Genomic DNA, 21730 nt, shown 5'->3' with positions numbered 1-21730 from the left:
CTTTTCATGTCTGTCTTTAGTCCGGTCTGTGACCGTCCAGAGCAGACCTTCCATGACACGGACGCTCCACTGTTCCACTCCAGCCCCGTCACCTGTTGTTAATATACGCCGCCTAATCCACCCTGTTCAATGTCAGCAGTTCAAAAGGGCGCAGTTCGTATTTTTGTCAACTTCAATTAGTGTGATACTCTTGCGGGTTGTGCGATCTTATTTCAGCACTCGTGTCTCTTCAAAAGGGGCTGCAATGTGTGGTGATTTCAGATTCTCACTAAACGCTGACACAACATCTTGGCAGAGTGCTGCAATGCAGTAAGACACCGAAGATAAATTGTTTTTTTAACAGCGGCAGACAACGTTAATTGCAAGTTTCGGTCAACCAGAATCTTTAGCTGATGACTTGCGTGGGCTTTTCTTTCAAATGGAAATGACGGCGATTTCAAAATACTAACGGGAGAATAGATGTTTTGGTTTTCTCTGTACTGTGTGTTAACAGCTGGAGGGAACCGTCATTACCTTCTACCCTCTATGGACCATTTCAACAGAACTGCATTGCTAGGCAACAGCTCGGGTCCTTGTTTACTTCTTGTCAGCTTGTGTCATTCACATACACTGTAACAGGAAATAAACAGGGACACATTTGAAACGTTTACCACTGTAACATGATCTGTTTACTGTCAAGGTCAAGGACATACTACACTTTATAACAAATGAAATGGCAAATACAAATTCTGAATAGAAGTGCAATAACTTATTGTACTTTAATCACGCACAAAATGAAACACGCATGAGTAAATCCATACACTCATTTCAGCTTTAAGCCACAAAAACCTGGAAAAAAACCCCAGAAGAATTACATATCAAGAGAAAAACACGACTCTGGAAATACAATTTTTCCACTGTCTTACAAAATAAAACATAACATCTAAATAGTAATGTTTCCAAGAGTCTTGTAACACTGCAATCCTTTTTGCATGCACGAAAATGTACATGCACACAACAGCACACATATTTATCATATATTTACTCCTATACCGATTGCCTGACTTCAGTAGTATTAGAAAATGAGAAAAGTGGATGACGACTTCATCACTCAGGGACGGAGGTATGCAGCATACAGGAGGGGTTTTGTTTTTTTAATGTAATCCTGCGTTATCAGTTCTTATTGCGATTGTAGGGCAAGTTGATTGACGGTCTGCGCTTCCTAGTGGCGGAAGACGTGATGCTTCGGCCCAAAATGAATGCAACTTAGTGACATCGGTGAGGATTGTGTTAACCTGAGCTTCTGAATGCCAGCGTGTGTGGGTGCACGTTGCAGAGGAACAGCCTACTTTAAACCAACGGGCTTACAGAAGGCCCTATCTGTCCTGACACACAATACTGCGCTCCACATGGCTCAGCGTTAATTAAAAAGCCTTCCCGGGTTGACCGTGCGGCTGTGCCTCGGACCCTCCGATTGGGGGGCTGCAGCTTTGAGCCAGTGGATGTGATGGTAGTGAGCAAAGGGTGAGGCACAAAGCAATGTGTATTGAGGAGGGAGGGGGGGGGGGGGGAGGATCTTTGAAAGCAGAGCCATGACAGCTGAGGGGGAAGCATGTGTGAGGCATGTTTGTTTTGCATTAACCCCCTGAGCACAGCTGTGTGCACTGTCCTTTTCCCAGAACACTGGAACACAGCAGACGCCCTCGCGGCTCGCCCTCCGTCCAACCTCACAGCTAGAGCACAGGGGGCCCCCATGTCCACATTTGCAAGGAGACCGTCTCGGTCTAAATCCGAGATATGTACTCCATACTCAGGACGCAGATTATGCGTATGCCTCGGATTTGGGTCAGGGGAGTAGAACTGGATGTAATTTCGAGGACTCTCGGGTGACCCGCTCTGATCATATAATAGCCCGCAGCCCACTTCTCTTACCTGCCCAGAAGGACGGTGAATGTGGTTCAAGTTAGAGAATTAGCAACGGTTGCTCAGCCTGAAGGTGTACGGCCAGTACAAGGTTCGAGGGTTGCTTTAAACCCCCTCGTTCCGCTTAAATCGGGCCTTGCAAACAAAGCATGCATAACCTCATCGGTAAGCCTCATCTGCTATTTCTGTCACTGGTGGATGCAGTTACCAGGGGAAAGGCTAGGTTTAGTTTTTAGAGTGATATGAGGATATGATTTGGGGTCAGAGAGATTGGTCTCATCTCTTGCTGGCCCCCTCCTCTTCTTTTTCCACAGAGGCAAACAAGCACAGACATATTGTTCCAACTCGAGATGGAAGCAAACGGGGAGTAAATGGCATCACCATTATGAAGGCCGGGAACACCATTCCCTGATTATGCTTTACTGATTTTACCTGCTCACACATCACAATAAAAGACTAATGAGGATGGGCTCAAACCTCACACTTGATCTTCCCTACGGCTATTTGTATTTGAACCTGTTTGGGGTTGACTTTAGCCATGTTTCCTTCGAGCACAGTCCACCCAGCTCACCGTAGAGCAGCCAACCATCACAACACATGCTGGAAAACGACCTGATCCCACATTTTCTCTACGTCATTTAGTTTGTTGTCCAGCTATTTGATTGACTTTTTTATTTTTTTGATTATACACCATGTTAGCACAATATAAATTAAAATAATTAAAATAATTTGACACACAGCTCCTTTACAAGATTACAAAATAATGCAGGACCCAGTTGTTATTGCACTTTTGCGGTGCAAAATCACAAATTTGCAATTCAATCAAATTACCAAAAGGAAAAAACAAAACAACTGACAGTGAATTTGGGAGTTTGGGCCCTGTGTTATTTGCCTGGGTGATGATGAGGTTTTGCTACTTCAGGAAGCTCAAACATCATTTAGAAATCCCCGACTCCATTTCTCATCCAACTAAGATGTAGTCAAAGTCTTGCTGAAGACGATAGAGGTTACTCTGCATTAATCTGATCAATAGCTTCCTTGGATTGGATTTAAAAAAAAAAAAAAGATGACAGAAGAGAGAAAGAAATACATTATGCTAGAGCTGTTTCATAACCATTCACCAGTCAGCCATTGAAGCCAAGCAGTCGTCTTAAAGTCCAGAAAAGGCTGTTGAACACTGACATCCTTTCAGTGTTCAAAAGTGTCAACACACGGTGTGTAATCTCCACCAGCCTCCGCTGTTTCAAAGGTGGCTGCCGCTGTTTTCGGTGTTATTTCTGGCAGAATGACCGACTAGTAGGCACTTCTCTCTCTGAAACTCCCGAGACTGGAAATGCAAGGGGGCACAGTCGTGTTCGCTCGCAGTCCGTCCTCCTGAAAACAGAGCTGGCTCTGTTAGGAGGCTGGCGCTCCCAGGCTCTCCGGCCCTGAGAGCAGCAGGCCTGCTGTGCACCTCTCGTCCTCCCACACACCACTTCCTCCTCCATCCCTTCCTCTCGCTGGTCACCAGCAGGCCGCGTCGGTGCGGCAGGTGGATCTCTCAGCCCGACCGCACTTAAAATAAAACCCACATTTCATCTGCTTGACTTTTAAATGCGAGAGCATGTTGACTTCCTTTAAGTGACTGAAATGTGTGCGTTGAATCTGAGAAGCTTCATAATGTGAGAGATATGGTGGATATAAACCGTTTCCTCGAGCACTATGATAGCAACCGTGTGACTGAAGTTACACACGTCTGCATGTGCTAACGCTGCTAAAGATAGCCTTAGAATAATAACTGGAGGCAAAAACAACAACATAAAAAAAAACACACAAAAAACAGTCAAAATTTAAATAATAAGTAAGTAAAACAAACAGCACCTCAACAGAGAACTATAATGACACTAGAAGCACTGTACAAACACAATTTCCTGTATTTTGGCAAATAAGTGCATGGATTTGTTTGAAATTATTTTCCTAACATGTTTCTTCACCTTCCATCTGAACTACACTGCTACTCCTGTTGTACAGCACAGCGTCGCCTTCCACCAGGGTTTCCACACGCCGCGGATGAGAAACACGGCAGTGCCAGGCCACCTTATCTTGCCAAATCTCTGGTTCTCTCTTGGTATTCTTCAGCCGTCCATATTTGGATAATTATGTTATTGCAACATTATGAAGGTAGTCACTGTTGCCTTTTAGATTTCGGTTATATCGCCCCCTCACCCCACGCAGGGTTCGCGTAGACATTTCAGGGGTCAACAAGGTTCCCCCCGTCCAGCAGGCATCAACACATCATGTGGCCCAAGATATGGCTGCACTGTGCTCTTTGGCCTTCATACGCAAGGCGGCAATACTGGAGGACTTGCGGTCGGGGTCCATGTTCAGATCGTACGTGTTGATGCCTGTGGCCATGCCAGTCGGCCCTCCAAACAGGCTGCCCATGTGAGCCTGTCCCATGTGACCCCCAGGGCCCGGCATGCCCAGAAATTCAGACATCCCGCTGGCGGAGTGGGGGTGAGGTGTCATGCAGGGGGTCACGGTGTCGCAGGGCACCACGCAACCCGGCACGGGAGATGCTGCGCTGCCGCCACCAATCCAAGAGGGGTTCTGAATCTGAAATATTGATGGGAAATCAACATTGTTAAAGAGGGAAGGAACTGTGGAATCAACTCCAACGGTTCCTTTCTAATTATAGAATATACATAATCAAACATGCTTTACTGGCTGTTCAGCACATTAACAACATCTTTAGTATAAATTAGTCAGGCGATTACCAAGATTTAATATAGATTTCCTGGCCACCAATTTCCATTTAGTTAGTTAAATGAAACTAAATCTAACTTTAGACCTGTGAGCATAAACTTTTTCTCCTACTTGATATGATATGATATGATATGGATGGTAATTTGGTTGTGAACAGAAACAGTTTTGAAACCATTCCTTTTTGGTGAATTCAATATCAATATCTCACGCTGCTGAAAAGCAAAAGTTGCTCTTCTTGGTTAAAACAAAAATAGTTCCAATATGTAACTTCTTTTTACACTTTTGTACGATGTAAAGTGAAGCTTTAGGGCAGGTTTTGTTACTTTTGGACGGAGTCAGACTGGGAGTTTCCCTGTTTCCAGTCTTTATGCTAAGCTAAGCTAACTGCCTGTTGCTTCATATGTCGTATACACATGACATGGTCGCACTCTTCTCACCTAACTGTCACCAAGAAAGTGGCATTCCTCCTCATGCAAAATCACAAAATGCACTACAGGACTGTACCTTTTTATTAATTTTTTTGTCTTGTTTTTCTACAACTGCAACTTTGTTAATAACATGTCAATAACTGCATTACCACACCATAACCACATAGCTGTCTGGCAAGAAAATAAGGCTATTAAATTGGGTGTTGTAATGGACATAAGCAAGTTTATTGAATGAAAGTAGAAATCAAATTTAGTATAAATATGTGTGATTTGGAGTTAAAGGGCTACAAGTAGTCATTCTGTACCTGTGCGTAGTTCTCAGGACGCGACAGAAGAGGAAGCTCGTAAGCTGTTGAGAAATGTGTTCGGACCTGCTGCATCTGACCGAAGCGCTCCCTTTTCCTCCATTTGGCCCGTCGGTTCTGAAACCACACCTGCAGAGAGAGAAGGTCGGAATGTCATAAAAGGTTTTTTTTAATGTATATATGGCTGCATATGTATATATATTGTCTTTTGTCCATTTAAAGTCATTTTCTTTCTTTATGTTTATGTACTGCAGTGCTTGTTTCTGGTTTATTCTTTGTCATCGTTGTGCACACTGAACACAGAGGCAAATTCCTTGTATGTGAAAACGTACTTGGCAATAAACGCCTTTCTGATGCTGATGTCTTGGGTGAAGGTGAAGTTTAGATTCGGGGAAAAAAAAGGCAAAAGGATTGTTTAGCTAAATTCTTTAAGGAGTTTCTGAAGGAAACAAACACGGGTACAAACACGATTCAGAAGCAGTGGAAGGGATATAGATGCGAGTGTGTGTCAGTGCAGCTGAAGGAGGGAAACCAGCGTTTGTAAACAGTTTGCTGCAACCTTCAGGTCCTGAAAACCAAATGTAATCAGATGTGGTAACATTCACTTTTGCTTATTTGTTGTATGTAAAGAGCTATTCGTCATGACTCATGTTTCCCATAAGCCTCCCTGATATCTAAATACGACACTGTTGTTTATTGAAAAAGATCATTGTGTTTGAATGACCATCAGAGTGTGAGGAAGTGGGCTTTAAACCTGACGTGCTTTCTTCAAAATATCCAAACGTAAAGGTTTGTTATGCAACCGTTGACGACCTGACTGTTTCTCCGATATGATTCGACTGATTTCTGTTATTTCATGTATCTGCTCTTTGCTCATAAATCTAAGGAGGCGATGTGGGAATTTGAAAAGTGAGACGGGATTATGACTTGGGTTTGTTTACATTTTCCTTTTTAATTTCCTGAGGCTGAAAGCTCCTGCTTTGAAACGACGTCCCCTCCTAAATTGAAGAAGCACACACTAGAGAAGGTAATCCTTCTCTCCTTGATGACTTCATACATCCTCTTCCTCGCTGTCACTCAGGAGCCACAACCGCGTACAACATCGCTGCGTTTCCCTCAGTAAGTGTTGCTTCATGATTATTATACATTAAAATATGCATCTGAGGTATCACATGCTCACTGTCCGCCTTGTGCCAAGTCTGTTGGCTATTACACTGGGAGAAAATATTTTTGTGTTGTGCACACACACACACACTGCGTCGTGACAGTAATTGGTAAAGACCATGACAGCTTAAGTAGCTGGTGGACTTTCAATGAGGCTTTATTTATGTTACGGCCCCAGAGAGAAATAGCAGAGAAATGCCAAACTGGCCCCAGCAGGAGAGCTGTATGGGGCCGAAAACACTTTGAAGTGAGAGAACGGCTCAGAGGATTGATAACCCGCCTCTGCTGTCACTCATGTCAGCTTCCATACCAAAGGAAAAAGAAATCCAAGGCTGAGCCTGGCTTCGGTTCTCCAACACCCCCAAATCACCAAGAATATCTTGGAAACACCTCCGACCGGTGTTGTTGCTCATTAAATATAAGTTTGTTTTTAGCATGAAGCCTCGACCACATCATTTCGTATTTCCACGGTCAAGTAAAGGCGACGTGCAGAACAAAAACAGGATGACGCAACTTAATATTCAAATATTATGCATTGTCAATTTTTTGTTTTGTTTAGTCCATCAATTGTCTGACTACATGGTCATAATATTTTCCTTAAGATTTAAGTTATGTCTTGATTGTTTCGTTCAACCGTTTAGTATCACAAATAAAAACAGTAAATCCAACAATTATCCATCCATCACAATTATGAAACTGAAACAAGAGACGATGATATATTTGCTTGTTAAATGACAAATGTTTAATTTATTATCGTGATAGTGGCCAATTTCTATCCCGTTCATTGGTTGATCGATGAATCAATAATTTCATCCCTAAATCTGACAAATGGGTTTGGAACCTGACTTGGAAAATATTTTTTTTAAATGTCTTTCACATAATTCCTCTTCTTAATGTATTACATGTTTTATGTATTTCTAAAGGGTTTGCTTCCTTAAGCATGTGTGCAAGTTGGACTAACCCTGTGTCAGAGGGAACCATCACATCCTAATTGGTCAAATCAGGTTTTACTGCCGTTTCATCTTCCGTTAACTGTTGGGATCTATAAACGCATACGGACACCTGTGTTTGCCAGACAGTCTCCACATGTCAGATGCCATCTCGGCTCTGTGAGCTCTCTGGACTAACAGAATGGCAAATCTGAGAAATGTGATGTTGTTGAAACCCCGACCCTTGACCCCTGACCTCCCCGTGTATCTGTAGTGCATATGACTCTGATCTGAACTTACTTTCTCCCTTTGAAACCGAGACTGAAAAAGCAAACAACTGAAAACCCTGAAGTTTTTCAACCCAACCTTCCTTGTTTAGCCTGAGAACCATCAGACAATGAGGTGCAATATTGGCCCTCGTTTTACCACATAATTTCGGATTTTTACAAAATTCCTTGTAATTGAAGTTGAAGTAAACTTTCCAGCAGCAGTAACCTTTTTTTCCTCCTATCATTTCTTTCACCCCACACTCAGGTTTCATGAGCTGTGAGTCCTTTTGCGTGTGAATGCCTTGAATAGAGTACAGAGCCCTGTTCTCTGACCGACTAGGCATCTCGTGTCTTTTATCTTTTTTAACTTGAGTGTTTGAGAGGGCCGCTGGGAGAGCCCGGGGCTGTAAAGCTGCATCCATTCTCTTCAGGCAGGTCTGTGATAGTATAAGCAGCAGACATACCTTCAGAGCCTCGGGGCTGAGTTATAACCCTGCGGTTGCCGAGACTTCCTGTGTTTCACCGTGAAACTTCTCTGGTCACTGTTTGAGATTGTCGTGTAAAAGATTGCTTTTAATTGACCTCTTATCTCATCCCATGTGCACAACAAAAACATCGCCAAAATACTGTAGCATTGCATTAGTTTTAGCAAACGCTGGCAATACGTCACATGCCTAAAAAATGTCCAAACATTCAGATATGACTTGGAATATCGGTCGCTAACTCGCTGAAAGCTCACGGGAGGGGTCTGACACCTCCCCTGGACGCCACAGCAGGGAGACATTCTTGTCTGAACAGGATGTTAATGAAAGAAAAACACTGGAAATCCAGGGGCTTTGGTAGATCACGATGCACACGTACACTCGCACATGAAGACACAACATGCACCACACATGTACAGAAATGGTGGCGGCCGTCTTTCTCTGTTCTCCAGTGTTGGAATGCATTACGCCACTCGTGACCACATTGTGTGTAAATCGGGCCAGAAGGTCGCTAGAAGGGTTTCAGTCGGAGGCGTCTCCCGTCGGCCTCAGGCCAGCTTGTACCAGCAGAACTGAACCAACAGATTCAGGATATCAAAACAGCGCAGGTACGAAGAAACTAAGAAAATCGACACACAGCAAGAGTCGAGTCCTCGTACGCTGATGAAAATCTGCTCTCTTAAAACTGCACATATGAGGCCCAGGCAGCTCCAACCTCAGCCCCATGGGCCCCCTGGCCTCTGTCAGCTCCCACTCCCCCACTCTCTCTCTCCCCTCAACTCCCACATTACCAGATAAATCTCTCATGTTGTTATGTGAGTGACGTTATCTCTGCAGATGTTGAAGGATCCGCGAGGTTGTGTTGTTAAAACATCCTCTGCTCTGCTATGCGAAGAGCTCTTTTTTTCCCCTCCTTCATACGACAGGCATGTGTTTGCCATAGACAACTTCTTTGAACTGTACGTTTTTTTTTAAATTGTTTGTGTTCCTGTCTTTTGGCTATATAGCTGCATATAAGACACTGTTGTCGAGTGCATTTACCTGCACACGGGCCTCAGTCAGGTCCGTCCTCAGGGCCAGCTGCTCCCGGGCGTAAACGTCAGGATAGTGCGTCTTCTGGAAGACCTTCTCCAGCTCTTCCAGCTGGTAGCTTGTGAAGGTCGTGCGGTTGCGCCTTTTCTTGCCCTTGTTGCTTTCGCTGCCATCGGCCTTGTCCAGATGGCTTGACAGGTCTGTGCCCGGTGGCCTGTCAGAAGCCGCCTTCACGCCCTGATCCTTCACGGCAAGATAACCGGCGTCCATTCCAGGCGGGTCGGAGTCCGGCGCCAAGTCGGAGTCTGTCAGACCTGAACTGTCTTTACCTGCAGAGAGGAGGAGGTTCACGTTTTTATCATTCAGCCGGACAGAAAGAATGGAGTCAGATCTTTGTGAACTTGTCGCCCTCTAACTGAAGATGAGAATAAAGATGTACATGTTATGTAGTTTCGTTCTGCTGCTATGCTTCATGATTTAGGCTGTAATGCAGCGTCGCCTGATTCAAGCCATGTGTGTGGATTCTTCAGATGAACAAGACAGAGAACGTTATTAATATTGAGACTTCAAAGATCCACAAAACCTTCTCTTTGGTGCAAACTGGCTTCTTGCAACACTGTCTATCCAGAATGCAACATTTGTCACAAAAAGATTCTGGGTAAAGGAGTTTCAGTGCATTTAAATTGTACAAATATAAAGAACCTTTTCACCTTCTGTCATACATTAGATATATTTTCTCAATCTCCGCTGGGGCATCTTTTAGTACTTTTAGAAAGCAAACAGATTTGAACTACTTTTATTGAGCCTTTTCTCAGCTCTAATATTCAGTCGCTTGCCTCTGGCAGTGTGTGTGTGTGTGTGCATAATTTGTTTGTGGGATCAGCTTAATAACTCATGGGGTCTGATGGGGTGGAACAAAAGGAATGTCTCGCTCTTTCTGAGGAAGTTCTGTGACAGTTGTGAAATCTGGCGTGCGGCGCTCCGTACGTGTGCCCATTTGTTTGTCTGCATCTGCCTGTGTAATGGATGGCCTGGTTCACTGGCTGCTTACGGGATCCAGTTGTAGATCATTCTGGGATGTGATGGGGAACCGACACCCTGGCTTAGAATGCGAGACTGACAGAAAGTTGCAGCTTTTTTTTTTTTACTGCATACCCGCCCCAAACACCTCAAACCCAATACACCCTCACATACACACCGCTCTCTTTCTCTTCCACTCACTGCTGCATTTGGTTGATCTCTATCATGTGGCTGCAAAGTCACCTGGCAGCAAGACTGTCGCAATTAATTTGCCTGGGAGACACTTTTAGCCACACAAGGAAGCGAAAGCCCCATCTTTGTACGCTCTCTCGTTCTCTCCCCGTCACACACACACACACACACACACACACACACACACACACGATTGCCTTCTTCACAACTGGAGCTTAACTGTAAAACCTCAGGCAGCTCTCTGATCATAAATTTCCATCGCCGGGTCTCTGCCAGTGTTCTTGTCTAAGCTGCCCAGCCGCTGCACTTCACTGCATTATCCCGTTTATATCCATACCTGGATTAATACACATCTACATGGAAGAGGATGTAATATCAGAAAGTGTTTGGTTTCAGGCTTCTTAATGAGGCCTTTGAGCCCCCTCTCTCTCTACCTCTCTCTCTCTCTCTCTCTCTCTCTCTCTCTCTCTCTCTGGCTCATTCTAGTGGCGGCTCACAGCCCTGCAGCTCCTTCGACACCAAGTTATTTTCAGGATGGAGGACGCCTCTGCCCATCGCACCATTTGTCAGGTTAGAACCAGGAGGTGTGTGTGAGCTCCGAATGCAATTCTCAGCACTCAGTCAGCACAGAAGATCTCACAAACCCGGTGACCCGCAACTCACAGCCATGTTGGGTAATGTGCTGCAAGGTGAGGCGAATGGATATCTTGTCATAGATCCTCTCTCAAAGACACATTCATAAAAGTATGTATTTAAGTGCATCTTTTTTTTGCCTCAGTAGGGAAAGTGACGATTTAAAGATCTAAAAACAAGGATGTTTGAAAAGGTCAAAGGGTTGTCAGATTTACCAAACATGCCTCTATTATTTCTGGAAAGATTTTGCCGTTATTTTTTTAAGTGCATAATATTTGTGTGTGGTGATATTTTTGATTTATTTCATTTTATTGTCATTATTTGACTTTTGTCTGTCTTTCCTTTAAGGTAAGCATACAGAGGCCCAGCGTCATATGACATTGCTGTACTGGTGTTGCATTTTATTCTGCTCAGGTATAAGAACCGATTTTTGTTTTGCAGATTTGTGTAAAAATTTGGAAAATAACTATTGCCTTCTTTATGCTGAAATTGAAATGTTACTTTTCAGGTATTCCTATGTCAAAGAGTGTCCTGCCGTTCTGTAGTTTGCGACGGAGGAACCATGATGCTCCAGGCCCTACAGTGCTGGAAACAGATTCAGGTTTTGGTGGCAGACAGCGTGCTGGGGGTCTTTGCCTCGCCGTCCATGAGTAACACATCCTGTTTGGCTCAAAGGGACCAAGTATGTTTTATGCCAGCATAAATACCTTCTAGTTATTTCATCATACATCCCCGGCTGGCACCCACAGTCCCCACAAGGCCAGAGCCGTCAGGCTGTTTGGAATCACGAGGCCTCTCACTGATCAAAGGCTATTGTTTATATCGCGTGTCATTGATGTTTTTTTGGCAGAAGCGGGATATTGTGACAATCCTCTGCTTGTTATCCATACGATCTGCTGTAGCTGTGAGGCTCTCCGGCAGTGCACAAGGTGAACAGCCCTGGGCCCTCCTGCAGGGAACACCATATGTATGGAGGAACGTAGGGAAGTCAAACACTGCCTGTCAGGATATAATCTCTGTGGAAGGAGGCAGGAAGGAGCGACTATGAAAAACATACGCTACATCGAAGGCTTCGATCTCGGTGCAATTGGCTCGTACAATTGGCTTTTTCTTCCACAAAAAGACAATTTACACCTGCACGTCTGTTTTCAACACCCGCCGATACTCTGGCAAAAGCAGGCAAAGTTCTTTTCCCCCTTTTCTTTTCAGATGAATATGCCATGCATAATGTTGCAACCACAGAATGTTCTATTTTCACTGCAGTGGATCCAACGGGCAGCATCTGTTCCAATTACTGCGTTGCAGCGGAGAGGGGAGAGTCTGCAGCGCTGTGTGTTCCCCACCAGGACCTTCTGCAGAAATGAAATACGCTGGAAGTGCTTCGGAACGAGGTGAGCAGTAACAGCGGTTTAGCTTGGGAGTATTTCCACCTGACATCTGAACAACGCAGCAGAGTACGCAGCCGTACTCACAGCACGGTGTGGTGCTACAACTCTGCATGTCGTTGATATCAAAAACAAGGATTGATTTCATCATTTTTTTAATATATATATATTGTGAGGCACTTCTCGCGTGGACATCAGCGTCAGACGTTTAGCGTGGACAGCTATTCATTCACAGTTGAACGCGAGGGGGCTACATCAAAGTGTAATTTAACTGGCTGTAAAGCGACAGGGCACCTTCGCTGCCTCTTTATTGACTGGGACGACTGGGGTCAGCTCATGGTGTTAAGAGGAAACGCTATAAATTACATACCGCACGGCGACCGGCGGCGATTAACAACACGTTGCTTAAACCGAAACAGGGGGAAACGTAAACAGTGAGGAGGAAGGAGACGAGGAAATGGAGAAGGAAAGAGAAGAGTGCAGTTTACAGAGGAAAGGTAACGTCAGCAGAGTATTTATTTGCATGTGTATCTGGGGATTGTTTTATGGGTTTAAGATGGATTGAGATTTAACGTGAAGACTTGAACAGCGGATAACTCAAATCTTGCTCGGCTGCAGAAACGGAAGGCCGGCTGAGCTGCGGATTCTGACTCTATGTGGGATGGACAATCAAGTCAAGGCAGGAATACGATTCGTGTAATATATTCAGTTATTTATGCCTCCTCAGAGGGACAAAGCACAAGCCGAGGATCAGTGGTGGAATTTAAGTACATTTGCTCAAATACTGGACTTGTCGTTTTAATCTTCTGCTACTTTCTGCTTCAAATCCACAGCCTTTTTCTGTCACTCTACAAATATAAATTGTATACAAAAAAAAAACATTATAAGACTTCTTAATCAAGACTGATTTATTGTTATAGGTTAAATTGACTATAAACAGCAGTTAACCTGCTACAACATTAAAATGCTGCTTAACAAATCCTTAAAATAAGTAATCCAAGTAACACAATGAACACAACACTGACATATTATCACTTTTTAAGTTGATATGGTGAACTTGTTAAGAAACCAGTCTCCACCACCTCCTTAGGGAAATATCTGGCCCTTCAGCTGCTAAATGCTCATCTCTGTTCACCAGCTAGCTGTGTTGACGGCGAGTGTGAACCGAAAACAGCAAAGTTGTTTTTGTCTGATAGTTTTGTGTAACTATCAGAAAGTCCTTGTTATTAATGACCTCAGTGGCCGTTAAATGATCTGCAGTCAGCATCCGGGGCGTCGGCCAAAGCAGTGATGTGACACGCGAGAACCAAATGACCGACTGGAAAACAAATTCCACATTTTTAGAATAAAGCCAGCAAGCTGTTTGTAAATCCCTCCACCAGCCAACGGCACAAAGTGTCTCCGGGCCGCCGCTGTAAAATGTACATAACAGAAACGGAGCATGTTAGACCCTCCATGTGAAGGATGTAAAAACGCCTCTCAGCACTGCTGATGATGCAGTTTCAGGTTCTCTGACCCTCTGTTCTTGAAATCCAACCTTGTCTCTTTTGGAAGTACAAATAACACGACTATGAATAGCATGCTCTATACTTGCTTGGTGTGGTGTCAGGTGCATTCATCCAAACGTTTTGGGACAATACACACACACACACACACACACACACACACACACACACACACACACACACACACACACACACACACACACAGCAGCAGCACATTGCTTTTGTTTTTTATCAAATGAAAGTTTCCTTTCGTGACCATGTGATAGGTAGCCATTCACTTTGAAATCCAACTCTGCTGACCGAGCAGAGCGATGAACCATCTCAGCAGGCTGCGCGAAATTCACAGACTGAAAAAAAAAAAAATCCCTCCATAAAACATAAGACTGATAAATCACGCACTCTTTGTCTCCCTCCCTTTCTCCCCCTCTGTGTCTCTCTCTCCCTCCCACTGCTCCCGTCCAAATGTTTCTCTCAGACTTTGGAGCAACACAGAATTGCCTTCATCTTATGTTTTTGTTGTCTGATCGAAGGAGAACATTCCACACGAGTGGGGGAAACTCGCTCGAGCACATTTTTGTGTGCACGCACATAAAATTTAAAAATATTTTTCTGGGAAACTCACTTAACGTCACGCACAATCACTTTTTCCTCCACCAACATTTCAACTTCAACAAAACTCTGAAGACATCAACCTGTAACAATACTTGGAGTTTTGGGATCATAACTGGAGAAATATAACATATTAAATTATATTTTGTAGGCCTACCAATGCGTTTAAACTGCGTATTAAAATCACCAGCTGATGCTGAATTTTGAACAAGATAACAAAAAAGCAAAATAGCTGCAGGAAACGGCTAATAAAAACAAATATATATCCATTTTTATTGTATTTATATCTATTTGCAGTTAAAATTTAGGTTCAAATCCTGCTTTCAGTGGTCAAGTAATATGTATATATATATATATATATATATATATATATATATTACTATACATATTATCTGGCCTCGCAAGGGAATCATAATATAGACATTTAAAGTGAAGTAAAGTGAGTGCAGTGGGGAAAAAAGGCACCTTACTATACCGACACACAACAGGTAAGAAGAAAAAAAACAACTGGATCTCTGGTCTGCGGTCCTCCACGGTCGGTCCTGTATCGGTGTTCAGTTTACATGAAGCGGTGACAAAGAGACCAAAGGAAGTCCTGCATGAGCCTTTTTTTTTTTTTGCCCCGCTGCTCTCACTCGGCCATGCAAACTGAGCCTAATGTAAATTGCCCTGCCAAACTTTAAGCTAAATGGTAAAATGATCCTGAGTCCTTGTCACCTCCGATCATGTCATTGACTTGCTGAAGTGTGCCACAGTTGTCTGGGCGCCATGGCTGGTTCCCATTACTCCCTGCTCCAACCAATCTACGCAGACGGCCGCTACAAGAGGCTGAAATGGTCGTGCCGGGTTAAAGATGGTGAAGGGGGGGCACAAAATCGCACAAGCCAGTGCAATCCCACCTGAGTGTTGGTCCTACTGGAGATAACTGTCATCAAATGTTGCAAGAGATGCAAGAGAACTGGATCGTATTCTTGCTTTGCCCCAAAAATAAAATACACTGCAGTCCTTTATGTCTCTACATCACATCAGCAGAGTGTTATTGGGCCAAAGTTATCATTACCCTGCAAAATCAGTGGCTGCAAAAGACTAAACAACGTCATCAAAGACACAACCCCATCTCATTTAGGCCTACGAGTCCACGCGGCACCAAAGTGACATCTTTTGTCTTATTGGCGTAGTGAAATGTTTACAGCGTAAAACCGGACTCCAAATGTTGCAATCCGCTTTGACACCGGAGAGTTTCAAATAGGGGGTTTCAAATGGATTTGCTATGGTGTGTTCGTGCAGGGAAACGCGTCCCGCTCTCCAAACAGACAAGGGCAGGAAAGCCGGGCTAAAGGTCGAGGGGGGGATGTTGTCTCTGGAGGATCACGAAGACGTGTAGGTGGCACTTTAAGACTATGAACTGATTGAATCATCCTCAGGGCCCCGTTTTTTTTAAATTACATTTTTATATTGATACAGTAAAAATACATTTTTTGTGACCATCATGACTTTTTTCATTTTTCTGTACTTAACTATTTCTATTTTATGTGACTTAAATCTTCTACATTTTAGAGAGAAGTATTGTACTTTTTACTTCTCTGCATTTATTTGACACTATATTTATTGTGACTTTGCATCAGATTATAAAATATGATGTGGTTCTATAGCTAAAATGACCCAGTAGTGTGTAATACATAAAATGCTGCTAATGCCAATAATATATGTGCTAATACTCTGCATGATGACTTCTTTTCTTTATGGCCTGGTTTTGGGATTTGGGCCGTAGAGATGTCTGCCTTGTCTCGAATATGGGACTATATGGCACTTGGCTTAAAGTGCTAAAAATGTTTCCAAGGCAACTAGGCAACTCACACATAAACAATCAAGATCTATAAATAGCACTACGGGTAAGATGAAAAATATGTTTTTATTATGGGGTGAACTGTCCCTTTAAATGCATTTTTTTTTTACTTGTAATAGTCATTTTATAATGTTGTACCTTTAAGGAAAGTGCAAGAAAACTTTGTCCACCACTGTTTAATCTCTTATCATTTTGATATTTTGCTGATTTTGGAACGTCCCTCTACTTTTGTTACAACAAACAGTCTTTTTAAAAATATCTCACACCTTTTCTTGAGGTTTCTTTCAGTAGCAATGGCAATGTTGAGAAACAGAATAACTAGTGACTCCTATTAGACAGACATGCTGATTTTCATATAGGCCAAAATGTCTCCGTTACGGCTTCAGGCAGACTTGAGACCAGTCATCACATCACCTTAACGGATCAAGCCACAAATTACAACAACAAAGCCGTTCTCTGACAAATACCCAGCCTTTGTTTAAAATATAGGTTTGATTAAAGGAGCGACTCCATGAGTAGAATACACCAGCATTTCTGATAAACACATCAGGAATCATTTGTTTTTCTTTTCTGCAAGAAACTTTAGCATACTATGTTACTGCTGCCTTCAGTTTATGACCATTTGGTGTCAAATCTGTAAAGAAAGATGAGTTTACAAGAATCCCTTTAGTCTGTGACATTCATAAGGAAAACACCCACAGCCGGCAAAAAATGTACTTCTTTTAAAAGTTTCTATCTTTGCATTATTTCCACCTTAAATATATATACATATATATATATATATATATATATATATATATATATATATATGTATATATATATGTATATATATATATATATATATATATATATATATATATATATATATATATATATATATATATATATGTATATATATATATATATATGTATATATATATATATATATATATATATATATATATGTATATATGTATATATATATATATATATATATATATATATATATGTATATATAAATCTCCTGATCCAAGACTGGAGAGTTGAAGGAGATTTGTCTCTGAGGGCCAAGTCCCTATGTGAGCAGGGGAATAAAGGCAAACACAGAAGTTTGCCATCTGAGTCGCATTAATGCAGAGCTCTTCTTGTCTATAAGCTTCGGGATGTTTTTTCCTGCCATGAGTCCGGTGATTATATTTAAGTCTCCCTGTTGTAAAACGAAACGTGCCTGCTTTGCGATTAACCTGAAAACGTGCGCTTGTATTTGACTTTAAAAGTCTAACCCCTGTAAAAAGGAAGACAAACAAAGAAAAGAGACTTTATATAATTGAATAACTCAACCCTTCGCGCGCATGGTGTTACGCACGAACTGATATCCCCAGCTTGATCGTAAATAATAATACAAATCCTTAGAAAAAGGAATTGGAAAGATAATTTTGGGATGTTTTAAAAATAATCTCTCTTCATGCTTTGGACTCAAAATAGCAGTTTGTTCACACGCCTAATAACTGCGGTTTATTTACAACACAATATAACGTTTTTATTTCGTCTCGATTTGCCGGATATGTCGACGTTAATAGGCAATAAAACACTTTACAGCCATTACAAACAGACTAATATAACGTTTTAAAAGTTTGATCCCTGACACTGTGGAGATGTAAAAGCTTTTTTATTAAGACCGATTTCCCCAAACTGTCAAAACATCCTTAAACATTTCCGTGTGATCCTGAAGGAGAAGCAGCTCAGTAAATCACCGGACAAAGAGTGAAGGTTTCACGTGACGAGTAAAAAAAATGAAAACAATGGTCTTCCATCATTATTATTATCATTATAATTATTAATATTGTTATCATTATTATTATTACTATTATTATTGTTATTATCATCATTATTGCAGCTTGATATTTAGCTTCATAGGCCTACCATATACCGTTTTTTATGTAATTTCAAAATGTCTTTCAAATTCTGCTCATCGGGTATTTTGTTTTGACGTTATTTATTTGATTCATCCGTTTGCAGCATTATTTTCAGATGCGCAGGATAATATGTATATACGAGGAGAGGCCTCAAACCCAAACGTTCATCGTCCGACATCAAAGCTTTTTCCCCATATATAATAAAAATGTTTGATCTTTGACCTCCGAAATCAACCGTAGACATGAGGATGAGCCATGTTGCTCCTCAGCGTTCACAACGAGTCATTCTGAAAGCCTGTTTGTTCTTTCTTTCTTTCTTTCTTTCTTTCTTTCTTTCTTTCTTTCCTGATTTATGTCGCTTTTTTACGTTCAAATTCAAATACATATATAAATATAAATGTGAGTTCTGTGTGTGCGCGCGTGCGTGCGTGCGGTAGGGATGCTCATAGTTTCGGACCAAATTCCGTTTGTCCACGTTTTAATTTGCTGGACGCTTTTGACGCAACTCTTCACACTGCGGTTTTCATCCCGGTCTCGTGTTTAACAACTGTGTTGCGGTGGTGCAAGAAGGGAAAAAAAGAAAAATCAGGATTTAATGCTGCTTCAAAGTGGCCGCCTGCCTAACGAGGGTCAAAGTTTTATTTACACCCTCATCATCCACCCATTACAGAAGCGTCCCCACGCACTTAAATCTAATTGGAGCCAATCAGGCGGAGCAATGACATGAAAATATTATCAGTTTGGAGCTCCCTATTTGTGCCATCCGAAAACCTGTTAATTCAATTGTCCGACTCAGCTCCAATATTGAGGATTGTAATGCAGATTATCGCATTAAATGCGCCCTAATTTAATTTTGATGGCCAAAGGGACAATTTGATGGTCGAGAAGAGTATATGTGCCTCTTCTTAACGGTGTTACGCGCGTGGCTGCGAGCTGAGATGACCCGCGCGCTGCTGCTGGAGACAAAACTTCACTGGCGCGTTTTACGCACGAAGGAGGATCCCCGTCCTCCAGGAGACAAGACAGACTTTTTAAAAGAACCATCGTGGCATGTTTAAGTGCCTTTAATTGCCCTCGACACTTACCATCTGCGCCTTTTGTGGGAACACGTGGATCAACGACGACTGCTGACTTTTAAAAGTATCTGCGCAGGTATGCGACTTATGAATTAGCACACGCAGAAATCATCCTGATCACTGGAATTAATTATGTTGCATCTCCTGCAGATTTCACAACAACCCCTCTGTTTAATGATGAGAAACAGCAGCGCAGCATTCTCTAACTCATCTGAAAGTTGTTGTGTGTGTGTGTTTTTCTTAAGTGTACTCACCGCAGCAGGGGATGAGCGCGCCGTTGTGTCCGCTCTCCTGGTGCAGTTTGCCCTCCTCGGGGGGCGTCTTGCAAGAAGACCTCTGCATGAAGAGGTGGTATTTGCTGAAAGTGCCTTGCCCAGCTGCGGCGGCATCCAATGACTGGCACTCCTGCTGGAAGGGGCTCCGGGACTTTTCTCCGTAAGCCTGACCTTTGTTGGGCAGGAAGGCGGCGGGGCTGTATTTGGTGTCAGTGGCTGGAAATGTCCTAAAGTGGTCCGTCTGGTGATCCCTACCTGGCGCTGCGGAGGGACTATAATATGAATCCATGGATGTCATATCGCTGTATGAAAGGCAGGTCTCGGCGTTCATGCCTAAAACACAGTGAAGTGGAGGAAAAAGACCAAACTTCTCTCTCTCTCTCTCTCTCTCTCTCTCTCTCTCTCTCTCTCTCTCTCTCTCTCTCTCTCTCTCTCTCTCTCTCTCTCTCTCTCCCACTCTCCCACTCTCTCTCTTTCTCTTGGAAAAGGACGCGCAGACACCCCCTCCTCTTCCTCTACCTCATACAGACAGGACCTACACACACACGCGCGCGCGTGCACGCGGGGATCGCAGCGCACACCAGAGCGCAGCTGGGTTTGGTTAGAGAACGATTCAGATCTTTTCCAGGAACCGCTGCCTGTCGTTGACCAAACACTCCAGACTCCCACTCAGGTTGGAGCAGAGTTACACACAAAGCCGCTTCTCCTCGGGAGGACGGGGGACGCGGAGCTGCTGGCGTCGAGACCTCTTCCCCACACTGACGACACGGACCGGTTAGGACACTTATTAGCTGGCAAAAAAAAAGGGGGAAAAGATTGCAACGCAGGGGCGGGGGCTGAACACATGACATTAATGCAATCTGGATATGAATATAGCTATATGAGTGATGGCGCTGGGGCGGAGAGGGCACAATTTTACGCTTCATTCGCGATGGTTCATCAAGGGCGGATCAGCCACACTCAGCTGATTGTGTTCCGGCCAACTATGTGGCCCCTGAATAAAAACCGCCATGTAGTTTATAATAACGTTAATGTCTTCTTTATCAATTGGAACGAATTCCAGAGTCACTTACATCCTGATCGCCCATTTCAGTCATAAAACATTTTTGATCTAAAAAGAAAATATAAATTTGAAGAATCAATGACTTTGTTTCTCGTGATTTCAGGATAAAACATATTATTAGGCAGAACCTAAATAACTCAAATAAATTATATATAAAGTGATTCCTTTGTGTATGGGCGTCCAAATGCGCGTCCATAACTATTTGTAAGTATTTGCGAGTTGAGATGATTATTTTACAGCGAGTCGTCATGAAGAAAGGCCACCTGCGCCATCGAGTCGTTTAGTCAACACATCGGGTGGAAAATCAACGTAACCTTTGTGCCCAACACACCAGGTCGTTCCTTCATAACTGGAAACCCGTCGATAATAACAAGTGCAGGGCCTCACCGTGTTTTAAAGGCCCTGCAATTGTTATGATCGACAATAATTTACATTTTGCATCAATGCATGACGTATTAGATCGTGTGCTGTTGACTATGATACCGGAATTTAGATTTTAAAATTCTAAACCGACAAATTTTATATATAAATTATAATAAAGACTAGAATAAAACTACTTTTCAATCCAATTTAATTCAGTGCAATTGTGTTGTGTGTTTTTGTTTGTTTGTTTTGAAAAGTAATTTTGTGTAAAAATTAAGAAAAACATTCAGTACAAGACAAGCCCCTAATTAAAGATTCTGTATGTGCACACAATAATTCTGTGTTTGTGTGTCCCTCAAAGTCATGTGATCCCCAAGGGAATTATTTCCCAATATTGCAGTTTTCCTTGAGTCCAATTATATTTTTGATATTTCTATTATTCTATTATTATTATATTCTATTATGTTTGTGTGAGCACAAGATGAAATAGTGGAATTATTGTAAAAAAAATACGAACCACTTAAAATTCTGTTGATGCGATGCTTTGTTTTAAACTTTCCTTTATATCTGTTGTGTTTTTGTTAATATTGTCTTGTCTGTTTGCAGCTAAAG

General features: G+C 42.5%; 1 protein-coding gene across 1 annotated transcript; it reads right to left on the bottom strand.

The window, feature by feature from the left end:
* Window positions 1-50: 50 nt before the first annotated feature.
* On the bottom strand, window positions 51-20023 carry alx4a (ALX homeobox 4a; the record flags this gene model as incomplete). The annotated part of the gene is made up of 4 exons (XM_084009185.1): window positions 51-4497; window positions 5381-5509; window positions 9266-9585; window positions 19672-20023. The coding sequence occupies 4 exons, from the start codon at window positions 20021-20023 to the stop codon at window positions 4177-4179; spliced, it is 1122 nt and encodes a 373-aa protein (XP_083865311.1). The 3' UTR covers window positions 51-4176.
* Between the last annotated feature and the right edge of the window lie 1707 nt (window positions 20024-21730).

Source organism: Eutrigla gurnardus (assembly GCF_963514095.1).
Source record: "Eutrigla gurnardus genome assembly, chromosome: 1".
Lineage (NCBI taxonomy): Eukaryota > Metazoa > Chordata > Actinopteri > Perciformes > Triglidae > Eutrigla > Eutrigla gurnardus.
Note: the sequence above shows the minus strand (reverse complement) of the source record. Positions and strands in the feature narration are given on the sequence as shown.